Source organism: Pectinophora gossypiella, chromosome 7 (assembly GCF_024362695.1).
Source record: "Pectinophora gossypiella chromosome 7, ilPecGoss1.1, whole genome shotgun sequence".
NCBI lineage: Eukaryota > Metazoa > Arthropoda > Insecta > Lepidoptera > Gelechiidae > Pectinophora > Pectinophora gossypiella.
This window is the reverse complement of record NC_065410.1, coordinates 5,570,370-5,594,583: the sequence shown is the minus strand read 5'-3', so window position 1 is coordinate 5,594,583 and position 24,214 is coordinate 5,570,370. Positions and strand designations below refer to the sequence as shown.

At 40.0% G+C, this 24,214-nt stretch overlaps 1 protein-coding gene and 1 long non-coding RNA gene across 8 annotated transcripts in view; one reads left to right on the top strand and one right to left on the bottom strand.

The window, feature by feature from the left end:
• Positions 1–24,214, top strand: part of LOC126368122 (E3 ubiquitin-protein ligase Ufd4) — a 59,379-nt gene that overhangs the window by 8,914 nt on the left and 26,251 nt on the right. For 4 of the 7 annotated variants that reach the window (XM_050011995.1, XM_050011994.1, XM_050011993.1 and 1 more), the window contains exons 2-13: positions 10,200–10,229; positions 10,876–11,015; positions 12,996–13,111; positions 13,454–13,572; positions 13,888–14,027; positions 14,932–15,107; positions 15,942–16,072; positions 18,306–18,439; positions 21,698–21,802; positions 22,224–22,387; positions 22,815–22,979; positions 23,476–23,611. In XM_050011995.1, coding sequence (XP_049867952.1) covers positions 10,876–11,015; positions 12,996–13,111; positions 13,454–13,572; positions 13,888–14,027; positions 14,932–15,107; positions 15,942–16,072; positions 18,306–18,439; positions 21,698–21,802; positions 22,224–22,387; positions 22,815–22,979; positions 23,476–23,611 — 1,526 coding nt within the window. In that variant the 5' untranslated portion in view covers positions 10,200–10,229. Of the gene's footprint in view, positions 1–8,945; positions 10,230–10,875; positions 11,016–12,995; positions 13,112–13,453; positions 13,573–13,887; positions 14,028–14,931; positions 15,108–15,941; positions 16,073–18,305; positions 18,440–21,697; positions 21,803–22,223; positions 22,388–22,814; positions 22,980–23,475; positions 23,612–24,214 lie in introns of those variants that run through there. The other 3 variants (XM_050011996.1, XM_050011991.1, XM_050011992.1) reach the window with 2 other exon arrangements.
• Positions 1,816–4,200, bottom strand: LOC126368150 (uncharacterized). Its single transcript, XR_007566547.1, has 4 exons — positions 3,597–4,200; positions 3,308–3,465; positions 2,747–2,848; positions 1,816–2,170 (listed from the first exon to the last, which is right to left on the bottom strand). It is a non-coding gene; the product is annotated as an uncharacterized LOC126368150 (long non-coding RNA).

The following is a 24,214-nucleotide window of genomic DNA, read 5'->3' as shown; positions in this document are numbered from 1 at the left end:
GAGTTATTACCTACATGAATGATACCTACTGACAGAAGAAATTGCTTAAACAGGCCTCCTATGTAATTGAAATGTTAGGTACCTAGCTAATTACAACTTACCTACTACTTAGATGTAGACAAGTTAATGTAGGTACCTACCTACCTAGTTAAATGTTTAAAGTAGGGGATAGGTCTGTGATGATAGATAGGTTCGATAGGTGCCTATAGACGTCTCGATTCCGAACCATTTTCAGTAACTAAACTATAATAAAGCCGTATTAACATAAATTGTAGGGTTTAAAATAATTAAAGACGTAAAATATTACTTTATTGTACCTATACCAAGATACCTACCTACTATCTATAATACCTACTTAATACCTTAATGACAAATTGACAGCCTCCGTGGTCTAGTGGTTAGAGCGATAGGCTCAAGATCTGGAGGTCCGGGTTCGATTCCCGATGGGGACATTGTCGAAATCACTTTGTGAGACTGTCCTTTGTTTGGTAAGGACTTTTCAGGCTTGAATCACCTGATTGTCCGAAAAAGTAAGATGATTCCGTGCTTCGGAAGGCACGTTAAGCCGTTGGTCTCGGCTATTAGCCGTAAAAACACCTCCACCAACCCGCAGTGGAGCAACGTGGTGGAATATGCTCCATACCCCCTCCGGTTGATTGAGGGGAGGCCTGTGCCCAGCAGTGGGACGTATATAAGCAGTTTATAATACCTTAATAGGTAAGTATCTACCTAGGTAAGTTAGGTAGCTATAGGTAGAAAAGTAGCTTTTCGCTTTCAACTTTACGCAGACGGCGATTGTCGTAGATGGGTAGGTAATGTAACCTACCATAACGTAACCAGTTGTTTAAGCCTGAAGGGGTAACAAATATACAGGCAGATTTACCTACATACCTAGGTACCTACTACCACGCTACTACGCATCGCATCGCATCGTACGTACCTATCATTTGCGTTTGCGCGACTCAGCACAGAACACTATTACTCCTAGCGGAGAAGAATGACAACTCCATATAAAGCGGTTCGATACGAGAGCCATCTAGTTTTGGCCCACGCTAACACAGAATAGCGCGGGAATTACGAATCGTGGCCTCTACGTTGATCCTTAATTTAAAAATTTAGGTTTTTTTCACTTGTAAGAAAACTCGATGTATGTTCTTGGAAATTTGAAAAAAAAACAAGAATTTAAAAAAAAATCCAAGAACGTACATTAAGTTTCCTTACAAGATAATAAATAAAAACAACAAGTACTGAGAAAAGTATAAATGTATTTATTTATTCTTCTTCTTTAGTGTCGATGATAATGAATTAAATGAAAACTATATATTTTGTAACAATAGAATTTTCGTAAATTAGGAGCAATGGTGCAAATATCACATTTTTCTTCTTGTGAAAAGATTCTGTTGCATGAAATAACAGAAATGCGGTGTAGTACCTACACTGAAGGATTGGATTTCATTCATGAAACTGAACAACTTTTCTCACGAAACATGGGCCAAACAATTATTTTTATATACATACATACATAAACTCACGCCTATTTCCCACCGGGGTAAGCAGAGACTATAGAATTCCATTTGCTTCGATCCTGACACACTTTTCTTGCTTCCTCCACATTCATCAATATTATTTGTTTTATTTTTATATAGTTTTTATTAATACCAAATAGTTCCTACGCAAAAGTTGCGGCAGTCCCAATCCTTTAGATTTACTTCCTTATTTTATTCTATACAATATGTTTCTTAGTGGACAGAAGATTGCTAACTAAATGTCAAGATAGATAATAAATCCAGTGGTTTGTTTCACGAAACCTCCAAGTCTTGTAACTAAAGGTGTGTAACCATGGTCACGCGTAGTAATTGTGAAATTTAAGGGTTAGTATGGTTACACATTTGTAACTTGTGACTTGTAAGTTTCTAGAAATAAGCCCCAGGTCGTACTGGCTGTTAGGACCACTACGACCAACACAAAGAAAAAGCCTCCTTAATCAAATCATTCCAGAACAAACAGTATTATGCTTGATTTACACCGGAGAAACAACGTGCGATATTACCGCTTGCCACGTCTTTAATGTTTACACATAAAACTCAATTTCAATTTTCGTCGTTCGTACACATACTCATTGGTCGTCTCATCGTCTTAGGTTTTCTGGACCCTGCTCCTGTTGCTCGATCTGCAAAGAAACAAATTTAAAGTTAATATTGGAGGAAATGGGAGACAAAACTCACATAGAGCCACTTCTTTCCGGCAGGCTTCCCCGAGTACTCAAGACGAGCCCTGGGTGGAGTTATTGGGCACAATACAACTGGATGATACACCAAACTCATAGCACTGGATAAGTTATACAATAAATAAATAATACCTACTAGCAACATGAGCTGACAAATAAAGTACCAAGAACCCGGTAATGAAGATTCCATTATGTATGTAATTTCAATATTTTCTTAAGCGAAAAATATGTCCAGTTTGCCTATTCTAGGAACCTAATCTAGGATTGGGTCTGGTTTCCCTTCTGGGTCGCGGAGGTAGATCTCAGATGGCAGTCGTTCTGTGTAAAAGCCAGTACCCTCGTCAAATCCCCTAGATAAGGTAGCCGACCCAGTGAGATATGGGAAAAAGGCTTGGGAGATGATAGTAAAAATATGTCCAGTCCATTCTTGGACGTCAAAGAATCTCTGTGTCAAATCTCATTAAAATTAGTACACCCATTTGGATTTAATAATAAGGAATTACATTGTGAACTACTTACTGTTCCATGAGCAGGCTGGTTTGTGATGTTTGTTAGTACCTGGCTATGTACTCCGGAAGTACCTGGCTGACTTGCCACGAAGATAGGCACATGTTGCTCAATCTGAAATTTTTTTTATTTTAATTATGATTTCAACTTTTAATTTTGCTCTAAGACGAACCAGTGAGATCCTTATAACTTTAACTATAATTATCTTCTTTAGCATTCTATTTATTTATTTTACTATTTAACCGGGTAAAATCTACTGAACCAAATCGGCATAGAAAAATTCAGTTTATCATTGAAGGCCTCTTCTTTGTAAAGGGGTTGCCATATGTCATACATTTAGCAGGCAAGTTGAAAAGAACAAGTATGATTTCTTCATAGTCTTAGAAAGTACACAAACATGTACAGGCCGGGTCTGTCTACATTTCTAATACATTTTTATATCAGAGTTTAATCCATATATTTTCTCACAGCTCACATTTTTACACTTAGGTAGCACTTTCATATTATAGCCTCTGCCTTTCAGTAGCAGTTCTACAAAATGTCAAAATACAAAATAAAATAACAATAACTTACGTCTCTGGGGACTGCAGTCCTTAATAAATATTTTCGAGTCAGATCCGTAAAATCCTCTTTTTGAACAAAGCATCCTGTGCTCATTGTAGAGTTTTTTCAGAAATTCTACAGAGTTAACATTTCTTCCAGGGTACATGTACTGTGCCCATTGCTCACAACTGAAACAATAAATTAAAATATAACATTATTTCATTATGTTATTATGTTATCAACAGACAAATAACTAGGTTAGATAACTGACAATTGAAATAACAAGGAAATCAATTGGTGTTAGCACATGTTTACTTACCGAACTAGGTTATTGGTGCCAGGCTTAAGAGCTCGGAACAATTTAATGCCGTCTTCAGCGGGTGAAGAGCCGCATTTAAAACATTTCCGTTTGTTCTCCTTATCCGACATCGTAGCACATAAAGAGTCACTGCCTCACAAAACACCACGAAAAAGAGTCGCTGTCTCGAAAATCACTAAAAAATGATGATATTCTGCACGTTATCGGAGGAACAGCAGCTCAACTCGACGATACGGTAAGGAATATTCACGAAATAAAATCAACACCGATGCGTAATTGCGTAGGCGCCGCCATTTTGAAATGACAGTGACAGACATCAAGGGATAGGGTTGCCAGTATATTAATATATATTTATTTCCAAAAATTAAGTTTATGTATTTTTTAAATAATTGGCTTACCAAAAAAAATGATAATTATATAAATGTTTAATTTATCTAACAAAGACTTTGTTTTATTTTTTATATTAGTAAAAAACTCAGTAATAATTTTCGGTATATGCGCCCTGAATTCTACTACTTTTACTAAAAGTCTTTCAGATTATACATGGCCACATTTGTTTTGGCCCCCGTAGGTATCGAGCTCCCCCCATACATTGTTGACACCCGCTGCGACTCAGCCAGTAGGTAGGTACCTGCCTACCTACTTACCTACAATCGTAATAACACGTGACCTCGCGCAACGCAACAAGCTAGAATGGATCTTATCTTTATAATGACATAAAGTCTATAGTTGCTCGACACACGGAATTGAGACGTAGTTGTTTACAATCTTGTACAAAACAGTGCACCGCGCTTACAGGGCTTATAGGTATATATGTATTATAGCGGTTATTAAACTACCCAAACGCGATGCGTCGAGATCGCGGGCTCGGGCATCAGGATCGGGCAGTGTTATAATAAACAGTTCATTGGTGGGCGACCCACGATTTCGTCATACATTTTATAGGTAGGTAGGTTACATTGGTACACACGATGACCTGACGCATCGTGTGTGGCAGATGAATCGAGTTAATGTAGGTAATAAAGCCTTATCATTCCACTTACTTAAATAGGTAGGTACCTACTATGTTTGTGGCTCTTTCACGCAAAACCTATACCGCAGCGTAGCTACCTAAAATCATATAGGTACGTAAAGTAAGGCCAACCAGACGAGATACAAAAAGGTAAACAAACGGACCATTACTGAGTTACATTGCGATAACCAGGGATTATCATCTCTGTCCTTATCACTCGTACGCGCAGTTATGGCGTCAGTTGGTCAACGACAGCTGTCGTTGTGTTTCGTGGTAGGTACAGGAAAGCAGTCGGTACTGCAGCTGTCAACATTTGGACCGCCATTTTATGAACATGTTCATTTCTGTTTGGATTGCGTTCGAAGTGATACATATTTTTTCGTCCCCGTATTTACCTACTTAGATTTTTGTTCTTATTATTCCGTTTCTGTTACTTTTATTTTTGATTTTTGCTGGTATTATGAGTAGTTGTTGATTTAAACACAGTATTGACAACATGATTGATAATACGATAGATAGTTTTATCATAAACACAGCTGACTCGGACTCTTCCGACGAATCATCTTTGTCTAGTACAGACGACAGCGATTAAAATTCGAACTTTATGATAATTTATTCAAATATAAATGTTTTGAACCTCTGAAACTTTGTTTACATTCTATATCTCGTCTGGTTGCCTTTAACACGTCAGTAATCTAATCATTATTTTTATTTATTTTATTTTAAGTTATATCTGTCATTATAATTAAAATCAATTTATTCAAACAAAAACAAAACAAACACACCCTATAAATAAAACACCTCCTCCAATGCGTCACATCGAGGCAAGGTGCCCAACAGGCTGGCAGCATTACCCCTCTGAATCGCCAGGCTAATTCTCTGACAGAAATAACTACCAGCCCTAGCATCCCCCGAAGCCCCGATAAGACGCATTGAGAGATCTGTCATTATTATTTTTTTATTCTATCTGTCATTATAATAATATTATAAAACAAAGCTCCCACGCCATTCGCTCGTCTGTTTGTTGGCGGCTATCTCAAAAGAAAAAAATAATAATGACAGATATAACTTAAAATAAAGTTAGATGTGTTTACAGGAATTAGCACCAATGTCATGACTTACAAGAAGTGTTACATATTTTTTTCTTTGAGCTTCTATATTTGCAACTTTTTACCACGCACTTCGCATGTTTTTTATAAGTACCTACCTATGTCTATCTTTTAGGAATCACTTATCATACACATTTTAATATTTATAAAGTGGCTACGTTAATACGTTAGTTACCTACCTACTTTAATGAATGTTATAATTGCCCTTTTCTTCCTTTATGTTAGGTATTGTTATCTCCAACAACTTTGCTTTACATTCATCTTTTGGGGCCTTTGGCGACTCAATCATAACCCTGACACTATGGTTGATGAGGCTGGTATTCCACCCACGATAAGAAGATAAGATTCACGACATTATTTAATACATACTATTTTCGTTTTAGGTTCATCAGGTACTTTTAAAGTACTGACACCGAAAAAGGTGTACAAAAATAAACGGCTTCGCGACTGCGAACTTGAAGAGCTCGTGGAGCCGCCAGCAGTAGCATACCAGTGCAACACACCGAAGAGAAGACGGTTGTCAATTACTGAAGACACGCCAAAATGCAAAGTGTTAAAAAAGAAATTAGTATTGTATCTAACAATAACAAAATGTAATACCTTTTGAATTAAAGAAGTAGTTTAATTGAATATTTATTGTATTTTCATTCTAGTCATTAAAAAAAATCCAACTTCATTAAATTTGTTAATTTTAATAATCAAGTAGGTATCTTAATTATAATATACTAATACTACTTTTATATAAATTGTAATGAACAATTAATTATTTATAGTTACTTTAAATGATATCTATCTATGTAATGGAAAGGGGATAGTAAAATAAAAAAGACACATTTCTATTGTTTAGTTATTTATTCAAAACCATACACAAACTCAGTTGAATCAGAAAAGCTGGATCAGTGTTTTTCCCAGGAAAACCTAGGTAACTATTTGGTACTCAACTAAAACTCATTTAAACAGGCACATTATTGCCAGATTCACATTCGGCTGTTTGCACATCCTTTCCTTTACTACTTGGGCCACATTATCTTTCCACTTATTTTATATTATCTTGACTCAACCAGGGTACTCGCTATATTATGTTACCTACAAATGAAAATATAATAGTTATTAAAAGAGCACATTAATTTTGATCGGCAATGATATTCAGAACAAAACATTTCTACCACCCATTAGGTATTATAGGCATTAGTTTATCTATGTATCACAGATAATATAATAACATAACATAAGCAAGATCTTGCATCCCATTGAGGTAGTCCAAGTAACATTCATCACAAGATGAACTAAGCACACGCACCTCACGAGCTTTCCGTTAGGCTAACGATAGGCTGTATCGCTACCTATAATGGTCAGGCCAAGTGTGCTAGATGTGAACTGTTTAAATTAAATTAATGCAAGTCCGGTACCAGGGTTTGAACCGGGTTCATCGTTTGAGATGCAAACAAGTCTACCATTATGACCTATTTTATATTAGAGTAATAGTGACTATATAATAATAGTAGGTATATTGCAATGTATGACAAAACTTGTGTGCCAAAACTCTGCTCTGTCCGCCCTGAGAAGGAGAGTAAGTGTGAGTTAATACTCTCATATACCAATGAGTAGTAATAGTAGGCTCTATTTTTTACATTTAGACACATGGATGACCTATTACGCATGTAATCCGATGAGTTTGAAATTTATCTACTTTATTGAACATTTAGATATTCGGGCTCAAAGAAATGGGTTAATGGGATAATAATTTAAGCATACATACCTGGCATAGTGCGATTCTCATTTATGCAGAACAGAAGTCAGGATTAAGTTTTCACTATAATACCTACAACTCCAAAGAAAATATTTTTCTTTGAAAAGTAGTGTGGCTTTCATGAGGTAGACTTGTATCATATTCATCACTTGGTCATGGTCAGAAAATTGTTGATATGTGGTTCAAATAGCCTTTGCATGTCATTCTTCATAATGGTTATCATCGTCTTTAGAGATCTGAAATAAATTACAGGCTTAAATTCACAACAGGCTCACTGCCTAACTAGACTTATTTAACTTTTTTTCAACAAACAGTATATTATGATTTGTACCATAGATAGGTGACAGCTACACAAAAAAGTATCTACTACATACATACTTATACTCACGCCTGTAATCCCGATTAGGCTGGGCAGAGCCACGAGTAAGCAGAGACCAATTTGGAAGCACTTTATACAAAGTCCTCAGGTGCTTAACCGGTGGTCCAATGTAATGTTTCATCATGCTAGAAAAGACTTGTCTTTCATAAAGGTTCTCCTCAGTCGGGTTTACGACACGCCCGGGATGATAAGGGACGATTGCGTTCTAGGTAGGACCTTAGCTATGTTTTTAATTATCTTCCAGTTTTAGTAACTAATTAGATACTTACAGGAGTTGGAGATATATTTTTGCCAATACAAAATGAAGACGTAATCAATAAACCCCACCAAACAAAGACCTTGTATTCTTTGCCCACCAAACATCAGATATAATCGTATGTCAACTAGCGATGGGCGTTATTAACCATAACTGGTTATATATGCAGTTACGAGCTCGAACAGTGATCACTCGTTTTCCACTACAACAAAAACTAGTGATATTCATAACGCCATTTAAACGATCGAAATAGGCATCAGTCTTCAATAACTCTTTTAATCACAACGCCATAAAGTTAAATCGAATTCACTCTTATGTTTAAGGCATAGCGTCGATGTTTGGCTACTTTCACTACTCACGCAAAATCACTGGTTTTACAATACGTGTGCGTGAAGAAGAATTCAGTTATACTGCTACCTAACCAAACGATTTTACGTTACAATTATCACGTTTGCTTCAGAACGTTGTGAAAATAACTAGTTATAAAAATCACTAGTTAAGAAACTAGTTATTGGAAATCACATAACGCTTACGTTACGTTATCTCAAAAACCGATAACGACCCATCGCTAATGTCAACTAACAACTGTCACCTTGACAATGTCACAGATCATTGTCACAGATTATAATACTAACATGTCAACGTTGAGAAAAAAAATCCGTTTGCGCCATCTATTATCTTAATTTTACTCTAACTCTAAGTAAATATATTGTGCTTGCAATAACTTGCACTCAGTAAGCTGAAATTTCACTAGATGTCGCTCGATTCGTTCGATCCCATCAATAAATGACCACTAGATGCCGCTAAAAAAGGGGCGTTTTAGCGGCATCTAGTGGTCATTTATTAGAACTAAAAATAGCCCGAAGAATTGCCCGAGTTAGAACGGCACAGTTTCGTTGTATGACGTGAGGCATCTGTACGTTAGTATTATATGATCTGTGGTATTACAAATATGGTAACATTATTTTACAAGCAAATATCAGTAAATTTTCTGACTTTTATTATTGTTTTTAAATGCTATATGCTCAGTGCTAAGTAGTTAATGCTATATGCAGCAAACTACAATAAGTCACATAAAAAAGAGTAAGTCAGTAAGGCAAAAATCATGTCATGTAATTAATTTATCATGGTAACATTCTTTTAAATTAGTGTTGTGCCAAAATTACAGGAGCTTTTGATAAAAAAAAAAACATCAATTCATATACATTAAGTTATTGCACAATGTAAGTGCTATTTGACTCCATACAATAACATGCTTAAACATCTATAACACCTAAATAATATTTTGAAAAATAAATTGAAACAAAGGAAAAGTAACTTATGCACTAATATTTTCCTTACAAAAACTTGACTTACATAGAATTATTTACTATTAATCAGCATTGCCCTGTTTCACAATGTTTATTGTCATTCAGGCCTGTTTTGATTCAGTCATATTTCAGACATAATAAGTACATTATGAAAAATGTGTAGGTATATGATGTAAAGTAAATGTTTGATTGACAAGGCAGAAATTCTGCCTTGTCTATCGTATGGATGTCAAACATGGTCTCTTACGAAAGTTCAAGCCAAAAAAATTCAAGTTTGTCAGAACAGTATGGAGAGGAGCATCCTAAAAGTTAGAAGAAAAGACAGAGTGAGACTGACCGATATAAGGAAAAAGACGAAGGTCAAAGACATAACAGAACACATAAGAAAAATCAAATGGCGTTGGACTGGACATATGATGCGAGAAAAAATTGAGAAATGGACAAAAGACGTAACCGAGTGGTACCCCAGATACGGAACAAGAAAGAGAGGAAGACCAATTAAGAGATGGGAAGAAGAGATAAAAAATACAGCAGGAAATATGTGGAGAAGGCTGGCGAGAGACAGGGATAAGTGGAAAGAGCTGGAGGAGGCCTTTGTCAAAAGACAAATGGACGAAGAGCATAATTAAACACATCTTTATTTCTTTTTTAATATTATGTATAAGCTAAAAAAAAAAAAAAAAAAAAAAAAATTGTTACAATAAGTCCATAATAAAGGCTATATCTATCTATCTATCTATCTATCTATCTAAATGTTTGATTAAATTGGCCATTTCTGTTATTTTAGGTGCAAGGGTGCCTCTAAACAGAAGCTAAGGTATGGATAAATTACTGTAGACATTATACACCACACTTTGCACTATATACCTTTACCTAACAGAGATAAGAGGTAGTTTTTACCCAACTGCGGCAATCCAATAATATAATAATTATGTTTCATATAATAAACACAAAGCACCTTTGTATCTATGGACAAGAAAACATTCCTTCTCCTTTATTGATATTTAAGTGAACTATAATCAGATGTAAATCTTAGTCATTTGCATCAATATGCCGATACGAAATGGCAGTTTTGCATGGAAACTTGTTTGCATACTTTCACTTTAACAATGTAAAAAGTGAGATTTCCAATATAAAATAACGGTTTTGCAATGGCAAATGTAATATTTATGTAAAGAAACAGTTAATATTATTAAAATCATAAACGCCATTTTGTATAATTTAATAATAATTTCTCTTATATGCCGTTTTCACTAACACAGTTGGCTAGACCATGGTAAACGGTGATGTGGCTCATCATCTATCACGTTGGTCTAACAGAAAGCTTGGTGAGGGGTGTGGTGGATATACCTCTGACTACCCCAATTGGGATAATATCTGTGGATAATATAGTCGTGAGGTTATGTTATATTTGTTTAGTCTAGTTTTAAAACATTTAAGTTGTCATGAATTCTTCGTAATAGATGGCGGAGGTGGACCCAGAGACGCTGCTGGAATGGCTGCTGACCGGGCAGGGCGACGAGCGCGACATGCAGCTGATCGCGCTCGAGCAACTGTGCATGTTGCTGCTTATGTCCGACAACGTCGACAGGTGCTTCGAGAGGTAAACTTTATTTTTAATTTGTTATTACAAATGTGCTCATTACGGTATTGGCCGACTGACCATGAGACAGCCGACTAGTCTGCCAATTGCCCAGCAACTACTTTGAAGGATTTTTTTCTGAAATTGGAAATGTAAATGAAACTACAAATAACATAATGCAGAAGATCACCTATTTATTACTATTCATTGTCAAAAATGGTTATCAAAGACATTTGTTTGATGTTCGTAACATAACGACTTTTTAATGCGAAATAGATATATTTGTCGTGGCAGTGGGCGTTAGAAGACAATAATGGCCATCATTAGTATCACAATCACTTTATTTACTTTCAAATAGTTTTTGTATCACGATTAGATAAAGTCACAGTATAAGGTTCACACTCCGGCAACGTCACGGTATTCGTAACGGTTACACAGCCTCTCGTAATCTCGCGCGCCTAAGGGCGTTAGCGAGAAGGGGCCCTCCACCACCCATGGTTTTTATTCGGACCGAATCATCGGGACATGTGAACGTACTTGCTAGGTGCTCTTTTCCGATCACACTTTCTTGACGTCCCTACAAGTTATAGGTGAGCGACTATAGCACTCCACTTTTCTATCGTAATTATTCGACACGTCCGTTTACGACGAAGGTTCGCGGTAGACTGCCCGACAAGAACGGCAGTGCACGTCCGCTCGACACGACGACTCTGTAGTGACTCCCCGACTTCACCCAGCTCTGGCCGTACGCCACCTGTCGTCGGAGCGTTGCAACTTCATGACGGAAGTGTTGTCACTTCATTTTATTTTCCGATTTGATCAATTTCTCTTCTTAATTCATAACTAACTCCGACATATTTATTATTTTGTCGTGTTGTTTATTTTGATTGTTGTAAATACTATTGAAATAAAGTTCTTATTTCAAGTTTTTTCTGCATTTTGAAGCTAACATATTCAATGCCGACTAGTCAGGCGTTTTGCCGAATAGTCACAGACTATGATATTGGCCGACTAGTCGGAGATTAGTCGGCACATCGCTATTTAATATAAGACAGCTTCGAAGGTACCTACGCAATTTCAGTCATAGCTAAGAAATTCAAAATCTTATTTCGCTGCTTTTTTTAAGTATATTAAAAGCAGCCGGAACTGTAGAATAGAATAGAAATTGTTTATTATAAAATGACGCCACATACAAAAATAAGACAATAACATCACTTAAAATTTTCACAGAACAATTACAAAAAAGCATAGAGGATGTTCCTTAGAATGAACATAAAATGGTGGTGGATGTCTTGAGATAAAAGGGCCTCATTCAGCACAAGTCGTGGCGTGAACTATGACGTTGGTATTATGTGGACCCTGCTAGTCTTTGAAAACTTTAGGAATCACGCATGTAGGGTGACTCCGTGTGTGTAGATTACAGATATACTACATACCAACATCACGTAGCAAATAGTGTGCGAACATCATTGGTTCCATCCCATTTCATTTACGAACTAAAATGCTCGACTACAGTACCTCGGAGGTCTGCATTGAGCATTGAGATATTTCTCTATAGATGGTGTTATTACGACGTGTACGTGCACTCATGTTTTGAATAGTAATTGATGACTGCAGATATGTGACATCAATTGTTGTTATTGTACACCAACTGAGTCATGGAGTCGATTTGATAGTATTTGATACACCGACGACGAAAGTGCACTGTTTTAATAATTTTATTGCACACAAACAAATTATACAGAAACATACACGTATAAAGGCAAGCTTAACTTAGCAGTTGAGTTTACTTCCAGCTTGCAGGTCAAAGGTAATATAAAATAGGTAGATTTCTTTCGTAATGTGGATATAATAACTAAAACAATCGGCGCAATGACTTTTATATACGTTCTATATTGTGTATATGTATTCTCTCCATATCTACAAGTTATACTATTTAAGACAGATACATTATAATCATAACAGTATACTTCATAATTGAATTATGTTGTTAATCTCTAGCTGTCCCCCACGAACCTTCTTGCCGGCCCTCTGCAAGATATTCCTCGATGAATGTGCTCCAGACAATGTCTTGGAAGTCACTGCCAGGGCTATCACATACTATCTGGATGTTTCGGGTGAGTAAAACCATTGATTTATATATCATGTTACTAGGTATGCTATATAGAGTATTATATATATAATATGTATATGTCAGGTCGATACGTGTTAAAATCAAGTATCGATCCAATCAAATTCATTTCAGAAATTCATTCGATTAATTGACCTGAGGGCTTAGCCAACTTGCAAATATTTCGATGTGTAGTTTCGGTAACGTATAATCCGCCCCAGTTCGTGTTATACGTTAGCGAGTTGCGACATTGGAATGTTTGCAAAGGCTCTCTAAAATAATACTTTTCAGAGTGCCTTTCCTGTAATTTCCTGTATATTTCCTAAATACCACTTTGAATTATTAACAGCTGAATGTACGAGGCGCATCGTAGCCATCGAAGGAGCCGTCAAGGCTATCTGCAGCCGCCTGCTCACTGTGGACCCTAACAACCGCACCAGCCGGGACTTGGCTGAACAATGTATCAAGGTATTACATATTTTAGCTCCATTGTTAATTGGCATTACTTGCCTGTGTTCTTTGATGACACTTTTGGGCACAGGTCTCCTCTTATCACTGGATAGGTACTGTTTAATACCCAGCCTAAATTAGGGTTACATCACCACACGTATTGGTACGTATGGGTATTATGTTTGCAAACACATCGGATGAAGGAACTCAGGTTTCAACTTAATTATGATGGTATATAAGGCCGGTCACATTTTGCTTTTTTGTGGCTTTAATTTTGACCTACCTAGTAGTTGTCGCTTGCACGAAGATTTTAAAAGTTTTGCGGTGGTTTAGGTATTGGAGCTAGTGTGCACCCGTGAGGCGGGCGCGGTGTGGGAGGGCGGCGGTCTACCCGCGGTTCTGCACTTCATCACCCACCATGGAACTTCGGTGCACAAGGACACCCTGCACTCGGCTATGGCGGTCGTTTCCAGGTAAGGTGTTTTTGATACAATAAACAAAATATAATAGTATTTTTTTATTTACAGGTGCATAAATCTTTAATGACATCTTGGATGCCCAGAAATACTTGAGCACCAAATTCATCAAATATACTGTTCGACTTTCATATAAATTTTCTCTAATTACTCTATTTCTTGTCCTTGACGCTTTTCTTTTGCAAACATTGTTTACCGAAAATTTGTTTGCTGTCGTGTATTTTTCCATGAAGTGACTTGACCGAATAAACAATTTTGGGTCCAGTTTGGCAGATTTAATTCAACTGCGACAGCCCTGAATATCTGTGAAGGTTTTACACTTTTACCGTAAGATACGCTTATCCTGAGCGCTTATCTGAAGTTTGTCACTCGCACTCAATCGTAATATCTACATGTGTCGGGAATTAAAAGATCTCGGTTTCGAAATAATAAAGACTAGTTGTTCCCGCGACTTCGTTCGCGTAAAACCCTGCTATTAAAACTATAGAAGTATCATACAAATTTTGCCACCCATTTTTACCCCCCAGGGGCTGTATTTCGAAAAATCCCGTCTAAGGAGCACTTACTTCCTTAAAGGGACCCATGCAAAAGTTGAGATTTCGTGATGAGTGATTGCGTCAGTCAGTAGTGACATCGTAACGAAAACTTTGAGGGATAATTCAGGCCATGATTCTGAGTTGATATCAGGTGGAATTTTCCAAAATATAACTTTCTAAAATATTTTCTAAAAGAATTTTTCAAAAGTATGGAACGGAAAGCAATTAAACAAAACACTAAAATTTCCATGAATTTTCCGACAGGAAAATCCCTTGATTTCAACTCAGAATCATGTCAGTATTTGTTACTATGTCACTAACATCCTGCATAATAAAGATTGTTAATGATGGTGCGTGTCGCGCAGAGTGTGCGGCAAGATGGAGCCGGGCGACGCCCGCGTGGGCGACGCGGTGTCGTCGCTGTCGGCGCTGCTGCGGCACAGCGACGCGCGCGTGGCGGACGCGGCGCTGCGCTGCTTCGCCTCGCTGGCGGACCGCTTCGCGCGTGCGCACGCCGACCCCGCGCCGCTCGCCGAACACGGTACTGCTGCCTACTACGTTACCACAACCACCTTCACAAATCACTATGTGATCCTAGTTTGGTGAAGGCATTTACGGACTGATCACCCGATCGTTCGAAAATAAGATGACACGTTAAGCCGTTGGTACTAGTTACTGCGGGTCTAACACCCTAAGCACGCGACTCTTTCTCGCCGCGTCAGAGATCGTCTGTCTCTTTCTGTGCAGTACTGTGAGAGAGTGACGAGTGACGTATGTCGACGCGAGAAAGAGTCGCGCGCTTACGGTGCTAGGCCCGCTGATGTATGTTCGTCGTTACATGAGCCATGTCAGGCTTAAGGCGGCTCAAAAATAACTTTGATACCAGGGTTGATTGGGTTGGTCATCCACTTCACAACCCACACGATAGAAGAAGAATTACGTTACCCCGTCTGCCACACCCTGGACACTCCATACAAAAATCTCATTTGGCATCGTAGTGCGCACGGGTTCCAATCCTGGCTTCAATTTTGTCCTACCTAGTAGTTGTCACTTGCACGAAGATTTTAAAAGTTTTGCTGTGGTTTAAGTATTGGAGGTAGTGTGCACCCGCGAGGCGGGCGCGGTGTGGGAGGGCGGCGGCCTTGGCTTGGGATATAAACCTCTGATTCCGAATTTATAGCTTTGAATTTGTTTGGATTGTAGATAATTGACATCACGTAGTTTCCAAGATTTGTGCCCGGTTAATGGCAATAGGGTCGCCACTATTACATGAGACTTAAACATAACTGGCGAGGAAAGGGTGTATATAACATAACCATACACCTGTGTCTACCGCTTCAGGCATACAGGCGTGATGTTAATGTTGTGTGTTCAGGACTTATCGAGGAGCTGGTGCGGCGACTGGGCAGCACTGACAGCGGCGAAGACAAGTGCATGGCGCCCTCTGTCTCCACCACCGTCAGCCTGCTCTCCACGCTCTGTCGTGGTTCTGCGCAAATTACACATGTAAGTATATTCTCCATTACATGACAAGTCGTTGGTCGCAGCTGTTATTTCTTAAGATTGGATTTAAACAAGTTTTTGGCGGCTCAATATTATTATTGTTATTCAAAGTCAAAAATCCACTTTCTCCATAAACTCATTCTTACCATGTGTCGCCCAACGCGCAAGTGCGAGCGAGACAGATAGTCCGAGTCTCCCCTTTACTCCTTAGAGCTCACGGCCATTTAAGTGTAATTACCCAGAGGGGGTGAGGTTGCCGCCCTATACGAATTGGTGCGGGGCGGAGAGTTCTATTTATTTATTATTTTTTCTACTCCTCTACTTTAATCTGGCACTTAAATAACCAAAAAGTCTAATATAAGTACATACATAATTAAACTCTTTGAAAAAGTGTACGCTCTATGGCCTATAAAAGCATTGTTTACAAAGTGTAACTGTACTATAATGTCGCCAAAAAAGCATTGTTGTTGTTTTTTTTTTTTTGACCTGGAAACTGGCACCTTTACTTTGTTTGGTGCCATAGATAATATAGATATACTATAAAAAAAAAGTATACATTTGCCGCCATTTTCCCGCGCGTTGGAAAATAAATTGGAAAATTTTTGTTTCATTTAAAATTACGTCGTCGTAGAAAAAGTATTGTATGCAACGTTGTATAACTAGGTCAAAAAATGCTCGTGGCGTCTCTTATTGCGATGTTCGCCAAGGCTCACATCGCAACTCACGCCACTCGCATTTTTTGACCCTTCTTATACAACTGTTGCATAAAATACTATAATTACATTTCAGAAGATTGCACTAGCTGTTTCACAACCGATTTTCTCGTTCTCTAGACGGTAAAAGCGCCAGTAAGGCTACGTTCACACGGCGACTATTCGATTCGATATTTTCTCGCTTACGGGAGTACCGTATACGGGACGGCTGTTCACACGGTGCGAGGCCCACGGTTTTTTCTCGTATACGGTCATCCCGTACACGTGACAATGATTAATAATGATTTATCCCATATTATGGGTCGATCCTCTATATGCGTGATAGGACTCGATCGTAATCGGCAATCCGTCCTCCATCATAACAAACGACCTTAGCAAACGACGTTCCGAACACGACTGGCGGCTGCCTGCCCCCGCGTGCGTCTCGTGTACGAGAAACCAGTTTGTCCGTGTGAACTTCTCAACGTAAACGCAAGCGCCAATGAGTATCGCATTCGTTAAAATCGTTTCGATAATCTCGCATTCCCGGTGGTAAGACCCTACGGTATACGGTAAAAAATATGTCTCGAATACGCGATTTTCTCGTATAGACGCCGTGTGAACGATTTTAAAAATTGCTATACAAATTTGGCTGTCACTACGATATTCGATAAAATCGTAGCCTGAGGCTACGTTCACACGGAGTCATTTTTCACGTATATCGTATACGAGATTTTATCGAATATCGTAGTGACAGCCAAATTTGTATAGCAATTTTTAAAATCGTTCACACGGCGTCTATACGAGAAAATCGCGTATTCGAGACATATTTTTTACCGTATACCGTAGGGTCTTACCACCGGGAATGCGAGATTATCGAAACGATTTTAACGAATGCGATACTCATTGGCGCTTGCGTTTACGTTGAGAAGTTCACACGGACAAACTGGTTTCTCGTACACGAGACGCACGCGGGGGCAGGCAGCCGCCAGTCGTGTTCGGAACGTCGTTTGCTAAGGCAAGGTTGTCTGCTCCAATGTTGATAGTAATTAAAAAACACACGCTCATCATTTCTGAGCTCTTGAAAAAACGATGCAAATCTTCTTTCTCGGTGTAATCCCGTTTTTAATAAAGGATGGACCCTGTATTTTCTAGGGCGCCGAAACCTCCTCCTCAAATACCAATATAAAAGAATTGGAACACGGGGATCCATGTCGGTGTGCACTCAACGACTGGCGGCAGGTTGCATCGAATACGCCGCGCGCCGCGGCGGCTGTCACGTGTACGGGATGACCGTATACGAGAAAAAACCGTGGGCCTCGCACCGTGTGAACAGCCGTCCCGTATACGGTACTCCCGTAAGCGAGAAAATATCGAATCGAATAGTCGCCGTGTGAACGTAGCCTAATTCTGTGAAACAAAGTATAGGACAAAAGTCGCCGGAGTGTATTTATGAGATTTAAAGGTACATAAGCGACGTCATTTTACGAGTTGCAGCAAATTGATTGATTGAGTTGTTAATGAAATGATATATTTGTATTCAGGACTTGGTGCGGCTCGAGTTGTGTTCAGCGATCGAGGCGGCGGTGCAGGCAGACGAGAGGTGGTGTTTGGAATGCATGCGGCTGGTCGACCTCCTGCTCGTGTTGCTGTGTGAGGGCCGACATGCTATACAAACGTGAGTCCTGTACAAGGTTCAAGATAAATTATGAATTTCTGATTACTAAATAAAGACAACAGTCTAAAAGTAAAGAAAAACATTTTCTTTTTTCTATTTAACTTATTTATGAATTTTAATAAAGAAAAACGTAATAATAAGTTCGACATTTTATCACGATTTCCTATGACGTCATAGTGTGCTTTTCCATACATATTCCATAGTAATTTCGTGTTTTGTCGTTTAGTAAAAAGTAACTGATTTGACTAGTTGCAAACTAGCTTATAGGTTGTTGTTTTGTAGCCACACGTCCCACTTAAAATGGAGTACGCTACACCGACAACAGCGTGGCTCTTAAATTAATGAGTATTTCCCATTTGAGAGGTTATAACGAATTTTCCTACAAAGTATATTTCCGTGTCAACTGTTTATTTATCTAGATCGAAATGAATGATTTAAACATGTATATTTACGCGATTTTATTATTATGGACGAAATTATAATTTCGCTTGTAATTTCACGAAGAAAAAGTAAAATCGTTCGAATTTGTTGATACTTTTATTCTACTTAAAATATTTATATTTACTTAGTTAGCTAGTCAACAAGTGTTGTCCATCGGTAGTGTTTCGAGCAGGATAGCGTACCTGATACTCAGAATATCATCTCGATATTCGCTGGCTGTCATCCAGGTATACGCTCCGACCTCAGGACACCACGATGACGAAGTGGACTATGTATGAGGAGATTTCTAAAGCCACGCATAGCCTCATAAAAGCCACTACACGATTGTGATGGGGGACTTTAATGCACAGTTGGGGAAGCGTTGCGGTAATGAACTGAGAGTGGGGCAATTTGGATTTGGGGTCCGGAACACCAGAGGCCGGATGCTGGCGGACTTTATGGAGAAGGAGAACCTCTATATGATGAACTCCTTCTTCAGGAAGCCTGCGACCCGCAAATGGACGTGGATAAGTCCCAGGGGCAAGTATAAAAACGAAATCGATTTTATCATGTCGAGGAAAAAGCACATATTCAATGATGTCTCTGTGATCAATGCCGTTAAGACGGGAAGTGATCACCGCATGGTAAGAAGCACATTGAATATCAATATCAAGCTAGAAAGGTCGCGACTGATAAAATCCACGCTCCGATCGGCGCCAGCCCAGATCCAAAACCCCGAACGCTTTCAGCTCGAGTTTCAAAACAGCTTCGAGTACCTTGAGAACTGCACAGACGTGGACGATATAAACAACCTGATGGTGGATGTTGTCCGTACGGTAGGTTCTAAACACTTTAGAACCCGCCGTACCAAAACGCAGAAACTGTCCGCACACACACGAACTCATGGATAAGAGACACGAAATGAGGCTGCAGGACTCAGCGGATGTCTTACGTTATAGACAACTTAATAGATAGATCTCGAAGTCTTTGACGAGCAACCTCCGCCAATTTAATACTACACGTATTAAAGAGGCTATAGAGCGGAACAAGGGCTCCAAGGTGTTCGCAAAAGATCTGTCTATTGGGCAAAGTCAACTAACGAGACTGAAAACTGAGGACGGTAGAATCATTTCGTCGACTCCCGATATTCCATGAAAACATCAGGAGAAAGCATGGCTCGAAACCCTCGAGCCAAGCTTACCCGACACTACACTGAAGATATCCCGGACGTCAGCCTGTACGAGATTAGGATGGCCCTCAAACAGCTCAAATACAACAAAGCGGTAGGAGATGACGGAATCACAGCAGAACTTCTGAGAGCGGGCGGAACGCCAATACTTAAAGTTCTCCAGAGGCTCTTCAATTCCGTCATATTTCAGGGCAAAACGCCGAGGGCATGGAGCGGAAGCGAGGTGATCCTGTTCTTCAAGAAAGGTGATAAAGCCCTACTGAAGAACTACAGACCTATCTCGCTTCTGAGCCAGGTCTACAAGTTGTTTTCGAGGGTCATTACGAATCGTCTCACTTGCAGGTTTGACGACTTCCAGCCTCCCGAACAAGCTGGTTTCCGGAAAGGCTTAAGCACCATAGACCATATCCATACGCTGCGGCAGGTTATACAGAAGACCGAAGAGTAATCTGTCACTTTGTTTGGCGTTTGTGGAGTATGAGAAAGCCTTTGATTCGATTGAGACCTGGGCGGTGTTGCAGTCTCTTCAGAGGTGCCAAGTGGACCATAGGTACATCGAAGTGCTAAGGGACCTCTACCAAAATGCAACTATGTCAGTTCCAGTACAGAACCAGAGCTCTAATCCGATCTAACTGCAGCGAGGAGTGAGACAGGGAGATGTCATCTCTCCGAAACTGTTCACTGCTGCATTGGAGGATATTTTTAAGCTTCTGGACTGGAAAGGATTTGGCATCAACATCAACGGCGAGTACCTGACGCACCTTCGATTTGCCAATGATATAGTCCTAATGGCTGAGACCCTGGAAGACCTGAACACTATGATCGAGCATCTCAGTAACGCAATCCAACGAATGAGTCTTAGCATGAACATGGCAAAGACAAAAAATATGTCCAACGACCATGTCGCGTCCACTCCAGTTCAGGTTGGGAACGTTACACTCGAAGTTGTAGACCAGTACATTTACCTAGGACAAATAATCCAGTTAGGTAAGTCCAACTTCGAGAAAGAGATCTCTGGTCGGATCCAACTCGGATGGGCAGCGTTCGGGAAGCTGCGGAATATCTTCTCGTCGAAAATACCTCAATGTCTCAAGACGAAAGTCTTTGACCAGTGCGTGTTGCCAGTGATGACCTACGGCAGTGAGACGTGGCCGCTTACTATGGGTCTCGTGAGGAGGCTCGGTGTGGCTCAGCGGGCAATGGAAAGAGCTATGCTCGGTATTTCCCTGCTCGATCGAATCAGAAATGAGGAGATCCGCAGGAGAACTAAAGTCACCGACATAGCTCGGAGAATTGCAAAGCTGAAGTGGCAGTGGGCAGGACACATAGCGAGAAGAACCGATGGCCGCTGGGGCGGAAAGGTTCTAGAATGGCGACCACGTGTCGGACGATGCTCAGTGGGTAGGCCCGCTACAAGGTGGACCGACGATCTGGTGAAGGTCGCGGGAAGCCGCTGGATGCGGGCAGCGCAGGACTGATCGTCGTGGAGATCCTTGGGGGAGGCCTATGCCCAGCAGTGGGCGTCGTACGGCTGATGATGATGAGTTAGCTAGATGGTGTCGCTTAGCTACTCTTAGTTAATCGGCACCGGTACATAAGCGACGTCATTTTGCGAGTTGGAGCAAATAAATTGATTGAGTTGTCTGTAGCCGTGGTGTGGGGTCGGCGTCCGGGTCGAGCACTAGCGGCGCGAGCGGCGAGGGATCCAGCGGCGGCACCGTCAGCACCGGCCCTCGAGGAGACAAGTCACACAGGTATTAACTGATGCCTGGAGTTTCGGGCCGACGTCATTTAGTGGGTTTGCCGATACGAAAAGAAGATTTAATTATATCTACCGTTCGAAGACTTGGCACTTCGAGCAGCCTATCTAGAAGACAAGTACTATTATCCGGTACTTGTTTGTCGGAAAGTGGCATAAAATGAGATGCCGCAACAACGCAACATTAAGCTCAAGTGAAGCGTGAGTAGGTTCATCTTGCGATGGATGTACCTGTGACTAGCCCAGTTAGGAATGTAGTCGTGAGCTTATGTTGTGTAAAATAACAATCCTCCTAAGGCCGAGATTTTCAAACACATGTAAACAATGGCGTTTGGATCTTAAACGGACATTCGGTCTACATGCGATAAACGACATGACTTGTTCTATTGTTTTCCTTAGACTGGTAACATTTTCAGGCAACTGATTGACTGCATCCGCGGTAAAGACACGGACGCGCTATTGGCCGCTGTCTCGAGCGGCGCGGTCGACGTCAACTTCACAGATGATGTCGGACAGACGCTGCTCAACTGGGCCGCTGCCTTCGGTACCAGGGAAATGGTTGAGTTTTTGTGTGAAAAAGGTAATATTTTTACTCTTGTGTGTTAATGTATAATTTTGACTTCATATCTGTTTGGTAGAATCATGGGTAATCGAAAGACAATCTGTATAGCTGCTTGTGATGGATAGTGCTAAGATGGAAGTGATTTCATTACTCGTGTAGTGAAGGGTGGCCAGCCCGTTGTCCAATATCCATCACGTTGACATAAACAACCTATATACGTCCCACCACTGGGCACAGGCCTCCTCAATCAACCTCCACCAAGCCTCCTCAATCGAGCTCCACTGTGGGTTGATGGAGTATGTTGAAATCAACAAAACCCCTGTTGTTTTTTTCTAACATAGCGGGATAACAAGCAGCTGAACAAATTTTACGTATTTCATTAGCTCCCAGGCCAGCATCAGACTATTCTGTAATGATAGAAAAATATGTTAAACTATTTCGGCAGGTGCGGACGTAAACAAAGGGCAGCGCAGCTCGTCGCTCCACTACGCCGCCTGCTTCGGAAGACCAGCGATTGCTAAGGTGTTGCTTCGTTACGGGGCCAACGCCGACCTGCGGGACGAGGATGGCAAGACGCCTCTTGATAAAGCTAGAGAACGACACGATCAGGGTTAGTATATTAGATATAGTAGATCTATTTATTCGGCCGGTGAGATTATGGTCAACTCCTATTTATAATATAATAAAAATATATTGATGGGTGGGAACTCAGAGGTGGGAGTTGAGGTCACCACTAGGGTTGCCAGGCCTTAAAATATAAAGGCCGGACTCGGCGCTATATAAGGCCGGACATTTTGCCCTAAAAGCCGGACATGTTTTTTAATAAAAAAAGCCTAACAAAAGCCAAACACGCAAATATTTGACTGGACACGCCCGCAACAAGCCAAACATGTCCACCTAAAGCCGGACACCTGGCAACCCTAGTCACAATATGCAATACATGTTAAAATAAACCATTTTTTTACTATAGGTAATCTTGTAAATGTTGGTTATTTATAAAAACCATATAAAGACGTGGGCTTATAACTTGACACTCATGAATTATATTTCTCAGATGAAGAAGAAGTGGAATTATCGTTCATAAGTTATCACATTTGTCATGTCAGGTCACCGCGAGGTAGCATCGATACTGCAGTGTCCCGGCGAATGGCTGGTGGTGGGCAACCACGACTCCCCGACCACTTCCAACGACGACGACTTCCCGGAGACGGGCGACAAGGAGATGGCTGCTATTTATCTAGAGTAAGTAATATACACTTAGGTATTAACATTTTCACATGATATAACAAACAAAATCTATATACGCCCCATTGCTGGGCACACGCCTCCTTCCAGTCAAAGGAAAGGAGTATGGATGGCATAATCCGCCACGCTCCATTTTCATCTAATGTTATTAAATAGTTACTGATTACTATTGCTGTCTCTCCTAGCTTAGTTGATTATGTTGAAATCCTTTAGATGTTAAAAGTTCAGTTAAAATAATTATGGTAGTAAGCGGTCTATTACGAGTATGATACTGTTGTTGGCTCAAATGATTCATTAAAGTGTTTATTGCAATTACTGTGAAATCGACACGCCTATGCTTGACTGAGTTGATACGTCTAATGCTACTAGACATGAACTGCGTGTCGTATGTTGCGTGTGTCATTGGAATGCATTGCTTGTGCATCTATGCGTTTCTACTGTGGCGTCATTTAGTCTGTGAATTTCCATACATTGGTATTTATGTACGTATAACGGAAATTGGTTCTCAAGTTGAGCGTGGCACAATACGTATTTGGAAATAGAAAGTCAATATTTAATTGTAAATCTTTGATTTGTTGCGAGTTAAAAATCGCGAATTTT